The sequence below is a fragment of the Diutina rugosa genome (genome assembly GCF_008704595.1).
Source record: "Diutina rugosa strain CBS 613 chromosome Unknown scaffold10_size284702, whole genome shotgun sequence".
Taxonomy (NCBI): Eukaryota; Fungi; Ascomycota; class Pichiomycetes; order Serinales; family Debaryomycetaceae; genus Diutina; species Diutina rugosa.
In genome coordinates, this window is record NW_022995117.1 from 28,214 (window position 1) to 40,585 (window position 12,372).

At 52.9% G+C, this 12,372-nt stretch overlaps 8 protein-coding genes across 8 annotated transcripts; 5 read left to right on the forward strand and 3 right to left on the reverse strand. All coding sequences in view use genetic code 12, as the record gives it.

The window, feature by feature from the left end:
• Nucleotides 1-15: 15 nt before the first annotated feature.
• DIURU_002342 (fungal specific transcription factor domain-containing protein) lies at nt 16-1,683 on the reverse strand (the record flags this gene model as incomplete). Its single annotated transcript, XM_034154983.1, has 1 exon — nt 16-1,683. One exon carries the CDS (start codon nt 1,681-1,683, stop codon nt 16-18), a length of 1,668 nt encoding a protein of 555 aa, XP_034012758.1.
• Nucleotides 1,684-3,137: 1,454 nt separating this feature from the next.
• Nucleotides 3,138-4,758, forward strand: ECM33 (Ecm33p; the record flags this gene model as incomplete). The annotated part of the gene is made up of 2 exons (XM_034154984.1): nt 3,138-3,204; nt 3,476-4,758. The coding sequence occupies 2 exons, from the start codon at nt 3,138-3,140 to the stop codon at nt 4,756-4,758; spliced, it is 1,350 nt and encodes a 449-aa protein (XP_034012759.1).
• Nucleotides 4,759-5,358: 600 nt separating this feature from the next.
• On the reverse strand, nt 5,359-6,795 carry MCD1 (kleisin alpha; the record flags this gene model as incomplete). The annotated part of the gene is made up of 1 exon (XM_034154985.1): nt 5,359-6,795. One exon carries the CDS (start codon nt 6,793-6,795, stop codon nt 5,359-5,361), a length of 1,437 nt encoding a protein of 478 aa, XP_034012760.1.
• Nucleotides 6,796-7,363: 568 nt separating this feature from the next.
• Nucleotides 7,364-8,194, forward strand: CTA26 (Cta26p; the record flags this gene model as incomplete). The annotated part of the gene is made up of 1 exon (XM_034154986.1): nt 7,364-8,194. The coding sequence occupies one exon, from the start codon at nt 7,364-7,366 to the stop codon at nt 8,192-8,194; it is 831 nt and encodes a 276-aa protein (XP_034012761.1).
• A 255-nt stretch (nt 8,195-8,449) lies between these two features.
• Nucleotides 8,450-8,926, forward strand: ATP16 (F1F0 ATP synthase subunit delta; the record flags this gene model as incomplete). The annotated part of the gene is made up of 1 exon (XM_034154987.1): nt 8,450-8,926. The coding sequence occupies one exon, from the start codon at nt 8,450-8,452 to the stop codon at nt 8,924-8,926; it is 477 nt and encodes a 158-aa protein (XP_034012762.1).
• Nucleotides 8,927-9,296: 370 nt separating this feature from the next.
• Nucleotides 9,297-10,391, forward strand: XYL2 (L-iditol 2-dehydrogenase; the record flags this gene model as incomplete). The annotated part of the gene is made up of 1 exon (XM_034154988.1): nt 9,297-10,391. The coding sequence occupies one exon, from the start codon at nt 9,297-9,299 to the stop codon at nt 10,389-10,391; it is 1,095 nt and encodes a 364-aa protein (XP_034012763.1).
• A 267-nt stretch (nt 10,392-10,658) lies between these two features.
• DIURU_002348 (mitochondrial 54S ribosomal protein mL59) lies at nt 10,659-11,129 on the forward strand (the record flags this gene model as incomplete). Its single annotated transcript, XM_034154989.1, has 1 exon — nt 10,659-11,129. The coding sequence occupies one exon, from the start codon at nt 10,659-10,661 to the stop codon at nt 11,127-11,129; it is 471 nt and encodes a 156-aa protein (XP_034012764.1).
• Nucleotides 11,130-11,187: 58 nt separating this feature from the next.
• On the reverse strand, nt 11,188-11,526 carry DIURU_002349 (mRNA splicing protein; the record flags this gene model as incomplete). Its single annotated transcript, XM_034154990.1, has 1 exon — nt 11,188-11,526. The coding sequence occupies one exon, from the start codon at nt 11,524-11,526 to the stop codon at nt 11,188-11,190; it is 339 nt and encodes a 112-aa protein (XP_034012765.1).
• Between the last annotated feature and the right edge of the window lie 846 nt (nt 11,527-12,372).

The window sequence follows — 12,372 nt, forward strand, 5'->3', positions numbered from 1 at the left end:
TAAATACATGGCACACTAGTTGCCGTCTATAGAGAATGTAAGTTCCTCGAAGGCGAAGAGTCGGTGAAGAAGCTCTCCGTGATTGCCGGGACAAGGGTTAGGGACAAACCACCCAAGGGTAGGCATGTCCACCACCATGGTCGACGGTAAGTAACCACAATATTGTTCAAGAGCCACTGGGGTGACGTCAGTTTCTGAAGCTGGTACCAATGGCATTCCATTAGCTTGAAGTAAATCCATCATCTGATCAAGTCTCTTGAGACAAGTGATGGCGTTGATGTTTCGGTAATGAGCCATATGGCGGAGCAACAGCATCCCGTACACAAACAGGGGTATTTTGATGTTGCGAGTACGGGCAACAAGGAGCATTATCATCGCCATGAACACGTATTGAGCCTCCCAAAACCCAAGCTTGAAAAGCAAGTTCTGGGAGCGAATAGTCGTAATGATCTCAATAGTGGCGATGGCGGCGGCCACGCACTTTTGTGTTAACAACTCGATCCTCAGACGGTTTTCCTCAATGAGCGACTGGAGCAATGGCTCGTGTAGCAAGGGGAAGATTGGTTTTGAAAGAATGATTAAAGCTTGGTGGTAGCGGAGAAATAAATTCGCCTCGGCGCGGATGCCACCTTCAAGGATATGCTGGCGTTTGCGGAGCCACAAGTGGCACTCTTCAAAGTCGTTTTGCATCGTATCAAACAGGTTCAAGATGTGTAGCAATAGCTGCTTCTGGGTAAACTCAGCCAGGTTGATGTAGTTGACGGAGAAGGTGCGGATGTTGGGACCATAGATCAAGCGGCTGATCTTGGCAATATGTTTTGCCAAGTGGACGTTATCTTCAAGCAACCCGTTGTCAAACGAGTCCTCCTTCAAGTTGATGGCATTATCGAGAGGCAAGTCGACGTCGGTGTCAGTATACTGGAAATGGACGGTTTTAATCAGCCATATGGTATCGAGGACAAACACCAGCCACCAGAGACGTTTGGCGCGTTCGGCTTCGGCGCGGTCGCTAATGGTAGCTGTAGGTAGCAATTCACGATGACGGTGAAGGTTTAACGCTACCGCCAGGCGTAACGCAATCCCAATGAGGTTATAACACGTGTTGAACCGGTTGAAATTAGCCGCGTAAAGACCGAGCACGAGGGCGGTCTGGATGTGGACAAACGTCGTATGCTCAGTGTTGACCCGCAACAACTGTTCTGCCAAGAGATAGCACTGGCTGCCCGGGTAGCGGTTATTCTCCACCGGTTCTTCAGTATCGAGCAATTTGCCGAATGCCACCAACGCAAGGATATACGCGCTCAATTGTTGGAAATGGCGCCACGGGGACATCGCCGCGGTGTCGTGGGTGGGGTATAACGGCGGTGGCGGCGCGTACGGGTAAGTTTCCGGGCTGGCGACGTGGTAGACGTGGTCAAGCATGGCTGCGATCAGCGATAGCCGCACCAAGTAGAACTCAAGGGAATAGGCGTGGTAGGCCCGCTCCACTAGTCGGGCTGCCTCTTCCGGTTTACACGGGAGCTGGCTGCGCACCGTCGCCACGAGGGACTGGCGGAGCTGGCTGCTGTTGACGTCCTCCATGGAATCGTAGGGCCACATGTCGCCACCGGGAGTCGGTTGAGCAGCCACTTGGGTCTTGAGATGCTGCACTTGGCGGTGCAAATTGTCGAGTTCCAGCTCCATAATCACCACCTTGCGGTCACGGCTGGGGTAGACACACTGGTCGGCCTTGTTGACCTGGACACAGTTTGAACACAGCGGACGTTCGCCCAGACACCTCGTCTTCGCTAGCTTACATCGGGAACAGGCGTAGTGGCTGCGGCCGTAGACTTTGAGCGGCCGGGGCTTGTCGAGGGACATAGGAGAGGGCAGTCCCCGCCGTGAGGGGCTTCTGGCTGGGGGGCGAGGCGACAGCAACGGGCAGCAGACACGGTTGGATGACGAGAGTCACACTGTTTGGCACACTGACGGGGGGAAGTGAAAGCAGCCAAACGGATGGGGTTAATTTCAGGTCGTCACTCTCGGCGTTCCCGATCGGGTGATCAAAATGGGTGCGTGCGGGGCGGCCGTTGCCGGTGAAAGAGGAGGGTTCTCCGAGGGGGCCCTCGGCGAGAAAGCAACTACCCACCACACGACCATAAATGGTGAAAAAAGGAACTTTCTATTTTTAGGTTTTACCGAACGGTCAGTGAAATCTTGGTGGTTAGTGATAGTGGTGGGGGTGTCGTCTGTGGCGTACGTGTAGATAGCGAGGGGGTGTGGGGCTTGTGTTGTTTGTGATGATTGGTGTGCTGCTGCGGTGACATGGGGAGTGCAGGTTGACAGAGGCCTGCGTTGTCGGTGTAGGAAAGTGCACCCCCTGTCGGCAGCCTCGGGGTTAGCTGGGGGGCCCTGGCCCTGGTTTGGGGCTGAAATATCGACGCTGGGTTTGTGTGTGGTGACGAGGTGCTACTTGCGTAGTAAGCTGGTTTTAGCCCTGGGCCCACGAGGCTACCGACGAGGGGCTGGGACCGTGCCCGATTAGGCGTAGCCAGCCATCACCTGGCACCTTAGGGGCAGGGGAGATTTCTTGGAGTTGCGAACAGCAGTTTACGAAGGGGAAGGAATAACGGCGCAGAGTTTTTCGCCGGGGGAAACTTAGCCGACAACGTGGTGGCTTGCCAAGACCCGGGGCCCATGCTGTGTAAGTAAGTGTGTGTGTCCCCCGGACAATCTTCAGCGGATGGGGCGATTGACGGGCTGCGGCGGCGTGCGCATTGCTCATGCCTCATTTCCTAATAGGGTGCGATTGTTTATTTACCAGGCATGCAGCGGCACTAGCCCAAGTGGCCGGTGCCGGTGCGGGTGTGTACGCTGTGTTTACTGGCCCCCGTCGTAAACCACTTAGCTGGCCCTGCTACAACTGTTTGAGGTCATCGTCATCACCACCCTCGTATTTCCCTAAAATTCTCGCCTTCCCTCAGGGGAGCAGCGCCCTCGCCTCGGCATTACAAGGTTAAATTCATGTACGAGCGGCCCTCCTCTTTCCCAGCTGTGTGCAGGACATACCTCCACCAAGCGACCCAGCGGCATTTTAAAAACCACCGTTATTCCGCCCTCGCATCCTCCCTCTCCCTCCCTCTCCCTCCACTGTCGCTATGCAAATCAAGAACACCCTCGCCGTGGCCGCCATGGCTGGTGCCGCCGTCGCTGCCGACGCCAACAGTAAGTACTTTTAGGGAATCGTCCCATTCGCCAACCGCTCAACTTCCCCCGGGTCCGCTTCCCGTGCCGACACCGTCCGACCTCGACCCATTCGCCTTTGACTGAGAAAGGCAAATGATGCCTTGATTGACAGGTGGCCGTATCGGTGGTTTATTGCGACGCCACGTTGGGAAGTTTGGTTTGTGGATGGTGGCTTCGCCTGTGGGCAGCCAACCCTTCACGCGCCTCACCGGGTGCCACCTGACAACGGCCACATACTAACCGAATATAGACTCGACCTTGATTGCTGCCACTGCCGCGCCGTCGCTGGTGGCGTCGGCTTGTCTGTTTGACAAGTTCACCGCCACTGCCACCGCCCAGATCCAGCAGGTGGCTGCCTGTGCCACCGCCGTCGGTGACATCACCATCCAGGGTTCCGACCTCAACCAGGTCGACTTGACCGGTGTCCACGCCATTTTCGGGTCGGTCAACATCAACAACGTCCCCCAAATCAACCAGATCCTCGCCCCCGACCTCCAGACGGTGTCGAAGGACTTTGAAGTTGTCAACGCCACCGTGTTGAAGGAAATCAACCTCGCCCAATTGACCACCGTCGGTTCGTTGTCGCTCAAGGCGCTTTCGCAATTGGACAAGTTGGAATTGACCACGGGTTTGACCTCCGCCGACTCGGTGGTGATCGCCGACACTGGTTTGTCGTCGTTGGAAGGTATTGATGTCTACGAACTTAAGAACTTTGACGTCAACAACAACCCCAACATTGAAAAGATCAAGTCCGACTTGAAGCTGGTCACCGGTCTCCTTTCCATCTCATACAACTCGCAAGACGTCGACGTCGCCTTGGACCAATTGACCTCGGTCGCTGACCTTAACTTGCAAGCCATCAAGTCGTTCTCGGCTAAGAACTTGACCTCGGTGAACGGGACGTTGTCGTTGATCGGCACGTCGGTGAAGGACTTTGAACTCAACAACGTTGAACTGATCCAAAAGTCGTTGGCCATCAACGAAAACTCGGACTTGACCCAACTTAACTTCACCAAGTTGAACCAAATCGGTGGTGCCCTCACCATCGGTGACAACGACAAGCTTAAGAGCTTTGACAGCTTCCCTAAGTTGACTCAAATTGGCGGTTCCGTCAACTTGACCGGGTCGTTCGACAAGGGCGACTTCCCCGAATTGAAGAGAGTGGCCGGTGGTTTTGAATTGGACTCCGACGGTGACTTGACTTGTGACGCCTTCCAAAAATTGAACAGCAACAGCGTCATTAAGGGTGACGAGTTCAAGTGCAAGGCTAAGCAAGAAGAAACCTCGTCGTCGTCGTCTAAGGCGGGCAACTCCTCGGGTCTCGCCACCTCGTCGTCTACCGGTGACAGAGCCGCTGAAGAAACCTCGTCGTCGTCGTCGTCGGGCTCGGGCTCTGACTCGAAGTCGTCGTCTTCGGGATCCGGATCCGCTAAGTCTTCGGGCTCCTCCTCCAAGTCGGGCGCCTCGGGCGTCTCGGGCAAGCTGGCCCTTTTCGCCGCCTTGTTTGTCGCTGTCGGCGCCGCCCTCTTCTAAGCCTCTCTAGAGTTATTTTGGCTAAATACCCCGTAAAACTAATCTATTAATGAATGTGTAATTTTAGCTCCTCGGTCGCCGTCACAATGGCCTCAGATTAAACTCATCCTCATCGTCGTGGGTGTGGTCTAGTTAACTCTACCAACAGAGCCATCTCTCGTCTATCGCATCGATAAGGTTTTGTGTCACGACAGTCGTGAAAAATTTGTAAACGCCCCTAGTGACACAAAGCGGGTTGTAAGCAAACTTGTCGCACGTTTATCCGAGAGGCACCCCCTCTCCTCAAAATGGTAAGAACACAAATATTGCCGTAGTAAGGCGGACATTGTGTTGGTGGGATCGTAATCGAGATAGGGAGGAGGTTGATATCCGCTTGCTATTGCATGAATGTGATCCCTTAATTTGTAATGATATCGACGATGGATTTCTTTTCAAAAAGGGGGGTGTTTGTTTTAGACTACGAGTTAATTTTAGTAACACAGTTCCCTCGAAGCCAATGTGGAAGTGTTTGGGGTGAGGAAGTGGTTGGGGTGAGGAAGTGGTTGGGGGGTGAGGAAGTGGTGGGGGTGAAAAAAAGAAGCGTCGTATTTTAAATTGTCATTAAGCAAGGGTCCAAAGTCTCGGTTTGGCGGAAATGTCGATAGCCCCGCCAAGCTCGGTGGCAGAAGGGGCTTGGTCGATGTAAATAGCATCGTTAGTAGCAAGTGTAAGCATCTGGAAAAAGCACAGAGCCGCATGTTTTCTTGTCGCTGGGACAGAAGCACTGCTGGCGTCGATAACTGACGCAAGCGTTGTGGACTCAGTGGGGCGGCTCTCGTCAAGCTTTTCGGTTAACGTAACCACCATTTGGTGCTCCATGTCGACGGAACTGGACCCAGAGTCGTCGGACGCAAACACGGGCGGTTGTTGGTCTTCATAGTCGTCATGAGGGGGCTCGATATCGGGGATATCAATGTCAAAGTCCAAGTGTTGATCCAAGTTAAGCGGCAGAGGCACTTCTGATTCGGGTTCGTGACCAATCTCAGGAAGATCAATGTTTTCAGGAATGTCAGCAGGGGCTTCAGGTTGAGCTTCCCATTGCAATCTGCGCCGCTTGTAGGCGACCTCGTAGATCGCTCGTAGTCTTTCGGTAGGAGCGACGGTTTGACGCGGTTCCAGCGCCATCGTCGACGCTTGGAACTCGCGTAAGCTGTCAACGGAAATAACGGTTTCTTCGTCGACAATCAACCGCCGTTTATTAGTGTTAACGTGGCCGTCAATCATCGCTTGGCGACGGCGACGAGGAGCTCTTGCAGGCTGCGGTGTCGCTTGTCTTTGCGCTTCTTCCACCGTTTCCAATGGTTCTTCAGGCTTATCCATATCCAAAATGGAGATTTCCTCAGGGGCCTGCTCTACCACCAGGCCTCTTCTACCAATTTCAATAGATTGGTCAGGACCAGAAGGCGACAATGGGGGCTCGTCACCACGGTGGTCATCATCCATGTCCGGCATATCAATGTCAAAATCAAGCATCACATCTTGTTCCCCACCACCGTCATCGTGGCTTCTACCAGGGTCAACCAGGTGGTCGTCGTACTGAGTATCGAATTGAGACAGATCGTACTGAGAAGTCAGCAGGAACACTTGCGGGAGGTCCAAATTGAGGTCGGGCTGGTAGAACAAATCGTAGCGAGACACCTGGTCGGTCAACATCACCAGTTTGATGTTTTTAATCACGGTTTGCGACGCCGGCAAGTTTACTGAGGTGCCGTCAGAACCAAGCCGGGACCCCGTAGAATACTTGAACGACGTCTTGAGCTTTACGAGGATATCATTGACGTCGTCCAAAAGGTATTTGGTCTTACGGGAGTAGATACGGACCACCCCGAGGAGAAGCAGCCCACTCAATCTCAATGTAATCTGGTTGCTGCTGATGAGCTCCGTCAGCTCAGGGATATCCGCTTGGAGCAGCTGTTGCTTGTGGAGCTTCTTGTCGTAATTTGCCGCAAGCCATACCGTGGCAAGAGGCCCTTGAGGCGATATGAGGGTCTCGCTCATAGGGATGGGATAGTCTTGTGGGGATGTGGTTGTGGTAGAGGGACGCGTCGCACTTTCCACGCGTAGCCAGCAAACTATAAGTGGTAGCGCTGACGTAATCGACGAATATCGTGGCGGGGAGGATGAGACTGCCAAATGAGGTATATGCTTAGAGGGCTATCTGAAGCAATTGATGACCATGCCACCGCAATTGAATGAGTATATATTCAATAATTGATGAGGTGACATGATTTACGCCGAGTACTCGTAATGGTACTGTACATACCCGATTGTGGTGTGTACGGTTGTGACCTCTGGCCGGCGTACCATTTTATTCCGTGACCGTGCTCGCCTATCACGAATATTCCGCTTAAGCGTTATAGTCACCGTATAAGCCACACTATCGAGTGCAAGGGGTCTTCCCCTCGGGCACACGATGTAAATCTAGTCGTAAACCACATTGTTAGCGAGAGCATTACTAAATTGCCTCATGTTTGAAGTAAGCCGCTCGCGCCGGTACCAGTGCGCAACTCCGTTTTTTCAATAAACACCCACCATCGAGAACCACCCTCACGTCTCCCTGGCGCCAATGAGTTTGGAGGCTCGGCTCAACGACAGCCTCAACGATATACTCAAGACCAGCGGGTATATTTTTGAGATCATCAACAACAACAAAAAGCAGCTGAACCTTATTACCGGCACCAACAACCAGCTCATATCGCAGCCGATCGTCCAGCAGCTCGCTCGTAATTTGGCCAAGTTCGACGAGATCCTCGATGAAACGGTGTCCAAACTCAACGACGTCAAGTGGTGTGTTGAGGAAACGGTGGGACGACAGCAACGTGAAGCGGAGCTGAAAATCAAGGAACAACTTGAGCAGCAGCGACTTCAAGAAGAGGCTAAGCGCCAAGAAGAACAGCGGCGAGAAGAAGAAGGTCAGAGACAGCGTGAAGAAGAAGAACGGCGCAAGCGGCTCGAGCAGGAACGGATACAAAAGGAAAAGTTGGAGAAAGAACGCCTTGAAAAGCAACGGCTTGAAAAGGAGAAACAAGAACGAGAACGCCGCGAATGGGAGCGCCAGGAGAAGGAACGGGAAGAGAAAGAACGCAAAGAGCGCGAGGTGCGCGAAGCAGAGGCGTCGCTCGCCAACTTCAACCAGCCGTTTGACTTTGATCTCGGCGGGCTGGAGGGCGGTATCCCCAACCCCACCGATATCTTGTCCACGATCAATTACCAGCAGAATCTGGGCGACCTCAACGACTCCAACAACATGATGAACGATTTACTACAAAACGACGACTCCCTCTTGGGTGGGCTCAACCTTGATCAATTAGATTCCGGGTTTGACGGCAATAACCAGGCGAATCTGCTCGACGACGGGTTTGATGTCGACAACTTCCTCAACCAATTTGACCAATAGTTGACCCCCCCTCCTTCCACGTGATAAGCAGGCTTTATGTGGATGCTAAACTTCTCTACTTTATTAATATATATATACTACTACCCTCTCGCTCGTTAGCTATATAGCCCACTGACGATGCCGCGCACAACACCCACGCTGCCGAGAATGGGGCACGCTCAAAATTTGGCCCAATGAGAACGGCGCATTGCCGGGTGAGTGCGAACTAGGACCTGAAAAATTAAACCGCCAGGAAAAAACTCCTTTATCCCAACCATGTTCAGACACGCTCTTAGACAGGTTTCGAGACAAGCTGCCATCAGAACCTACGCCACTGAGGCGGCGACCTCGGACGCCCTCAAGCTCTCGTTGGCCCTCCCTTACCATACCCTCTACGCCGACTCGGAAGTGCAACAAGTTAACTTGCCCTCGGTGAACGGTGACTTGGGTATCTTGGCCAACCACATCCCCATTGTCGAACAACTCAGACCCGGTCTTTTGGAAATCATCTCCAAGGGCGGTGAAACCGAACAATACTTCGTCTCGGGCGGCATTGCCACCGTGCAACCCGGCAACAAGTTGACCATCTCCGCCATCGAGGCGTTCAAGCCCGACCAATTCGACGCTCAAGAAATCAAGCTGTTGATCACCGACGCCCAAAAGAGAGCCGCTCTGTCGGACGAAGTCGTTGTTGCCGAAGCCAACATCGAATTGGAAGTGTTGGAAGCTTTGCAACACATTGTCAAGGCCTAGACATATTTATCAGCATGAATACACATGATAATGGATCGACTATTTTGAGGGAGATTGTCTCTCACCAGCTGCCGCGTGCCCTGTAGACCCTCTTCCTCCGTACCACAAACAATCAGATTCTCCTACCACAATCAACACAAACCGACAATTCTTAGATATAGATCTACTCGAAACAATTGAGATCGATTACCAATTGACTTAAGGGGGCTATTTAGACTATAGTAACGCCATCAGGCCATCGTCGGTTTTAGGCAATTAGTGCGGGTCGCGGCGTCATCTCGGGAGAACTCAATTTGCGTCAGTCACCAACATATATAAAGAACCCCTCACCCATACCCCTATAGGCTACGCTGATACTCACTTACCTGCCATGCTGAACCCTCTGTTAGTGCTCAACAAAATCGACGACATCACCTTTGAGGAATTGCCCGCTCCCAAGATTGAGCTGCCCAACGACGTGTTGGTCGAGGTGAAGAAGACGGGGATCTGCGGGCTGGACATCCACTACTACGCCCACGGACGCATTGGCGACTTTGTGTTGACGAAGCCAATGGTGTTGGGGCACGAATCCGCGGGGACGGTGGTGGAAGTGGGGTCGGCGGTGACTAAAGTTAAAGTGGGCGATAACGTCGCCATCGAGCCCGGGGTGCCGCTGCGGTTGAGCGTGGAGTACAAGCGAGGCCAGTACAATTTGTGCCCCCACATGTGCTTTGCTGCCACCCCTAATTCCACTGAAGGGGAGCCTAATCCTCCCGGTACTCTCTGTCGTCTCTATCGCCTGCCGGAAGACTTCCTCGTGCCTCTCCCTGACACCGTCAGCTTGGAATTAGGGGCAATGGTGGAACCGTTGAGTGTCGGTGTCCACGCCTGTCGTCAAGCTAAGGTGCAATTGGGCGACAATGTCGTTGTCTTCGGGGCGGGCCCCGTCGGGTTATTGGCGGCGGCGGTGGCCACCACCATTGGTGCTAAAAAGGTGATGGTGGTCGACGTGTTTGACACCAAATTGGAAACGGCGTTGAAAGTGGGGGTGGCCAATGCCAAGTTTAACTCGAGAACGGGCGATTTCCACGCGTTACGGGAAGCGTTCGGTGCTCCTATCAATGTGGTGCTTGAATGCACTGGTGCTGAGCCATGCATCAATATGGGGATCAAGTGCTTGTCGGCTGGTGGTCGCTACACTCAAGTGGGTAATGCCAGCGGTGACGTTAAGTTCCCCATTATTGACTTTGCCACGAGAGAATTGACCATGTACGGGTCGTTCCGTTATGGTGTTGGTGACTACCAAATGGCGGTGGACATTTTGGAAAAGAACTACCGCCAAGGTCGTGACAAGGCTCCGATTAACTTTGAAGCGTTGATCACCAACCGGTTCTCGTGGGACGATGCGATCAAGGCTTATGACTACGTCAGAGCTGGTCACCCTGGCACCATCAAGGCCATCATCGACGGTCCCGGTCTGCAATAGAAAAACTATAACGTACGACTTTCAATGAACTAGTGTTGACCAGTTATTCTATAGCAAATGACAATGAATTTTTGAATTTCGATCAGTAGTATATAATCCCCAATAGTCTAGTTTACTTTCTAGACTAATCAACTTTTAGAATATGAATTTTTCGTTATTTTTTGTGGTTTCCTCAGAACCTCTCTCGTCCAACCCTCCACTAGGGGTGGCTGCGCGGTGCGAAAAATTTCATCTCAGCTACCAAGCGAATCCACTTCATAACCGCCGATGTCGTTGAGTGCTAAGGAGGCGTTTGCCCGGCTTCCAAAGAAGCTCCACAACTTCTTCATCAAGTACCCGCCGCGGCCGTTGGCCCAGTACGCCGACAAGGCGCTGACGATCGACGACCCCCAGAAAAACCCGTTCTTCCCCAACAAAAACCCCGAGACCGGCGCCTGGCACGGGCCTAAATATTCGTTGCGGAGACTGCTGGATCTCTACAAGATGGCCCGCAAGTTTGGCGTTGCTGATCTTTTGCCGGCGATGCCTAAGCGTTTCTACGAGGAGAAGTACAACGACAAGCACTGGATGAAGGGGGTGCTCTCCCACAAGAAGCAGAAATGGGAACGCGAGTTGCCCGAAAAGTTGGCCGCCCGCGAAGAGGCTATCCGCAACATGGACGCCACCATTGTCGCCGCCCGTCCCGACTACAAGAAACAGTTGGCGAAGAAAGAACAACGGAAACAAACCTGGTTTTAAAACCAGTTTTTTGGTACAACTTTTGTATATAGTAATGACGATATAGACACGTTAAACGTTAAAACCCCCGCTTGCCCCGCATCGGTTTGCGTACGGGTTTGGCCCCGGGACCTGCCCCCAGCCCTTTGATCTTGGTGGCGCTTTTGGCGAGGACGGCGTCGACATTGAGGTCGTCGGGCAAGAGGATCTGGCGGATCTGGTTGCCGCGGATGTTGATGTGTTTGAGCATCTGGGGGTCGTGGTGGCGTTGGACCACCTTGATGTTCTTCATCGAGAGGTTCATCGTCGGCGAGCACAGCACCATCTGGCCGCTGACCAGGGTGCCGTTTTTGAGTTCCACCGTCACCGGCTGGTTGGTGGTGGTGGGCATGTTCATGAGAAACCGCACCAACTTCATCTGGGGCACCAACTAGTAGCTATCAACGTGAGCGATGGACTTCCCACACAATGCGGGTTCTTTGTTCGCACCCTGGTTGCCGGTTGCAGCGACTCGCCACTAGGTGCAGGCATTAAGCCCGGAGGCAGACATCAACATAACAAAAGGGCAGACGCCGGCGATTAACACACACTACACATGAAATCGTTTGTTGTCAATTCAATGCCAGCAATATTGGTAGAGGTAAAGTAAAGATACTGAGAAGATTGGCCGTAAATTGATTGGCAGTAGTCAAGTGATGTTAATCTTTGAGAATGGGGGTGGATGTCGCCGAAATGTCGCCAGGAACGGTAGGATGACAATTAGTCATTGTGATAGCACCCGCTTTTGCCAGTGTACTACAACGCCGATGCCCAGTACCCGGGTGAAGTCATTCCTCCGCCCTTGTGGTTCGGCTCGCAGCACTCCTCGCACCGTATCGTAGCAACTATCTACCGAGCTGCAATGTTTGGCGATACACTCACCGACTCCGCCCGAGGCTTACCAGGCAATTAGAGGCTCCCCGCTTTTGACAACCCCGTCGAAGCACGGCTTACATTTGACAAGTAAAAAAGTCATTGAGTAGCTACAGAAATTACGTGTGTCGGGGCAAGGTCAATGGGGGCTTAAAGATGACAACGGGATCGCGGGGGGAAAATCACTGACTCTGGGGGTGTAGGGCGGAAGGGGGTGGGTGTGTGTGTGGCGAAGTACTAGTGCTGACGTAATTGAGAGTGTCCCAAAATGTGGGTGGCATTTTTGAGGATGGCACACCCTGTGCGCCCTTTGATATTTGAGAGGTGGAACAAATAATCTTCTCGTTAACAA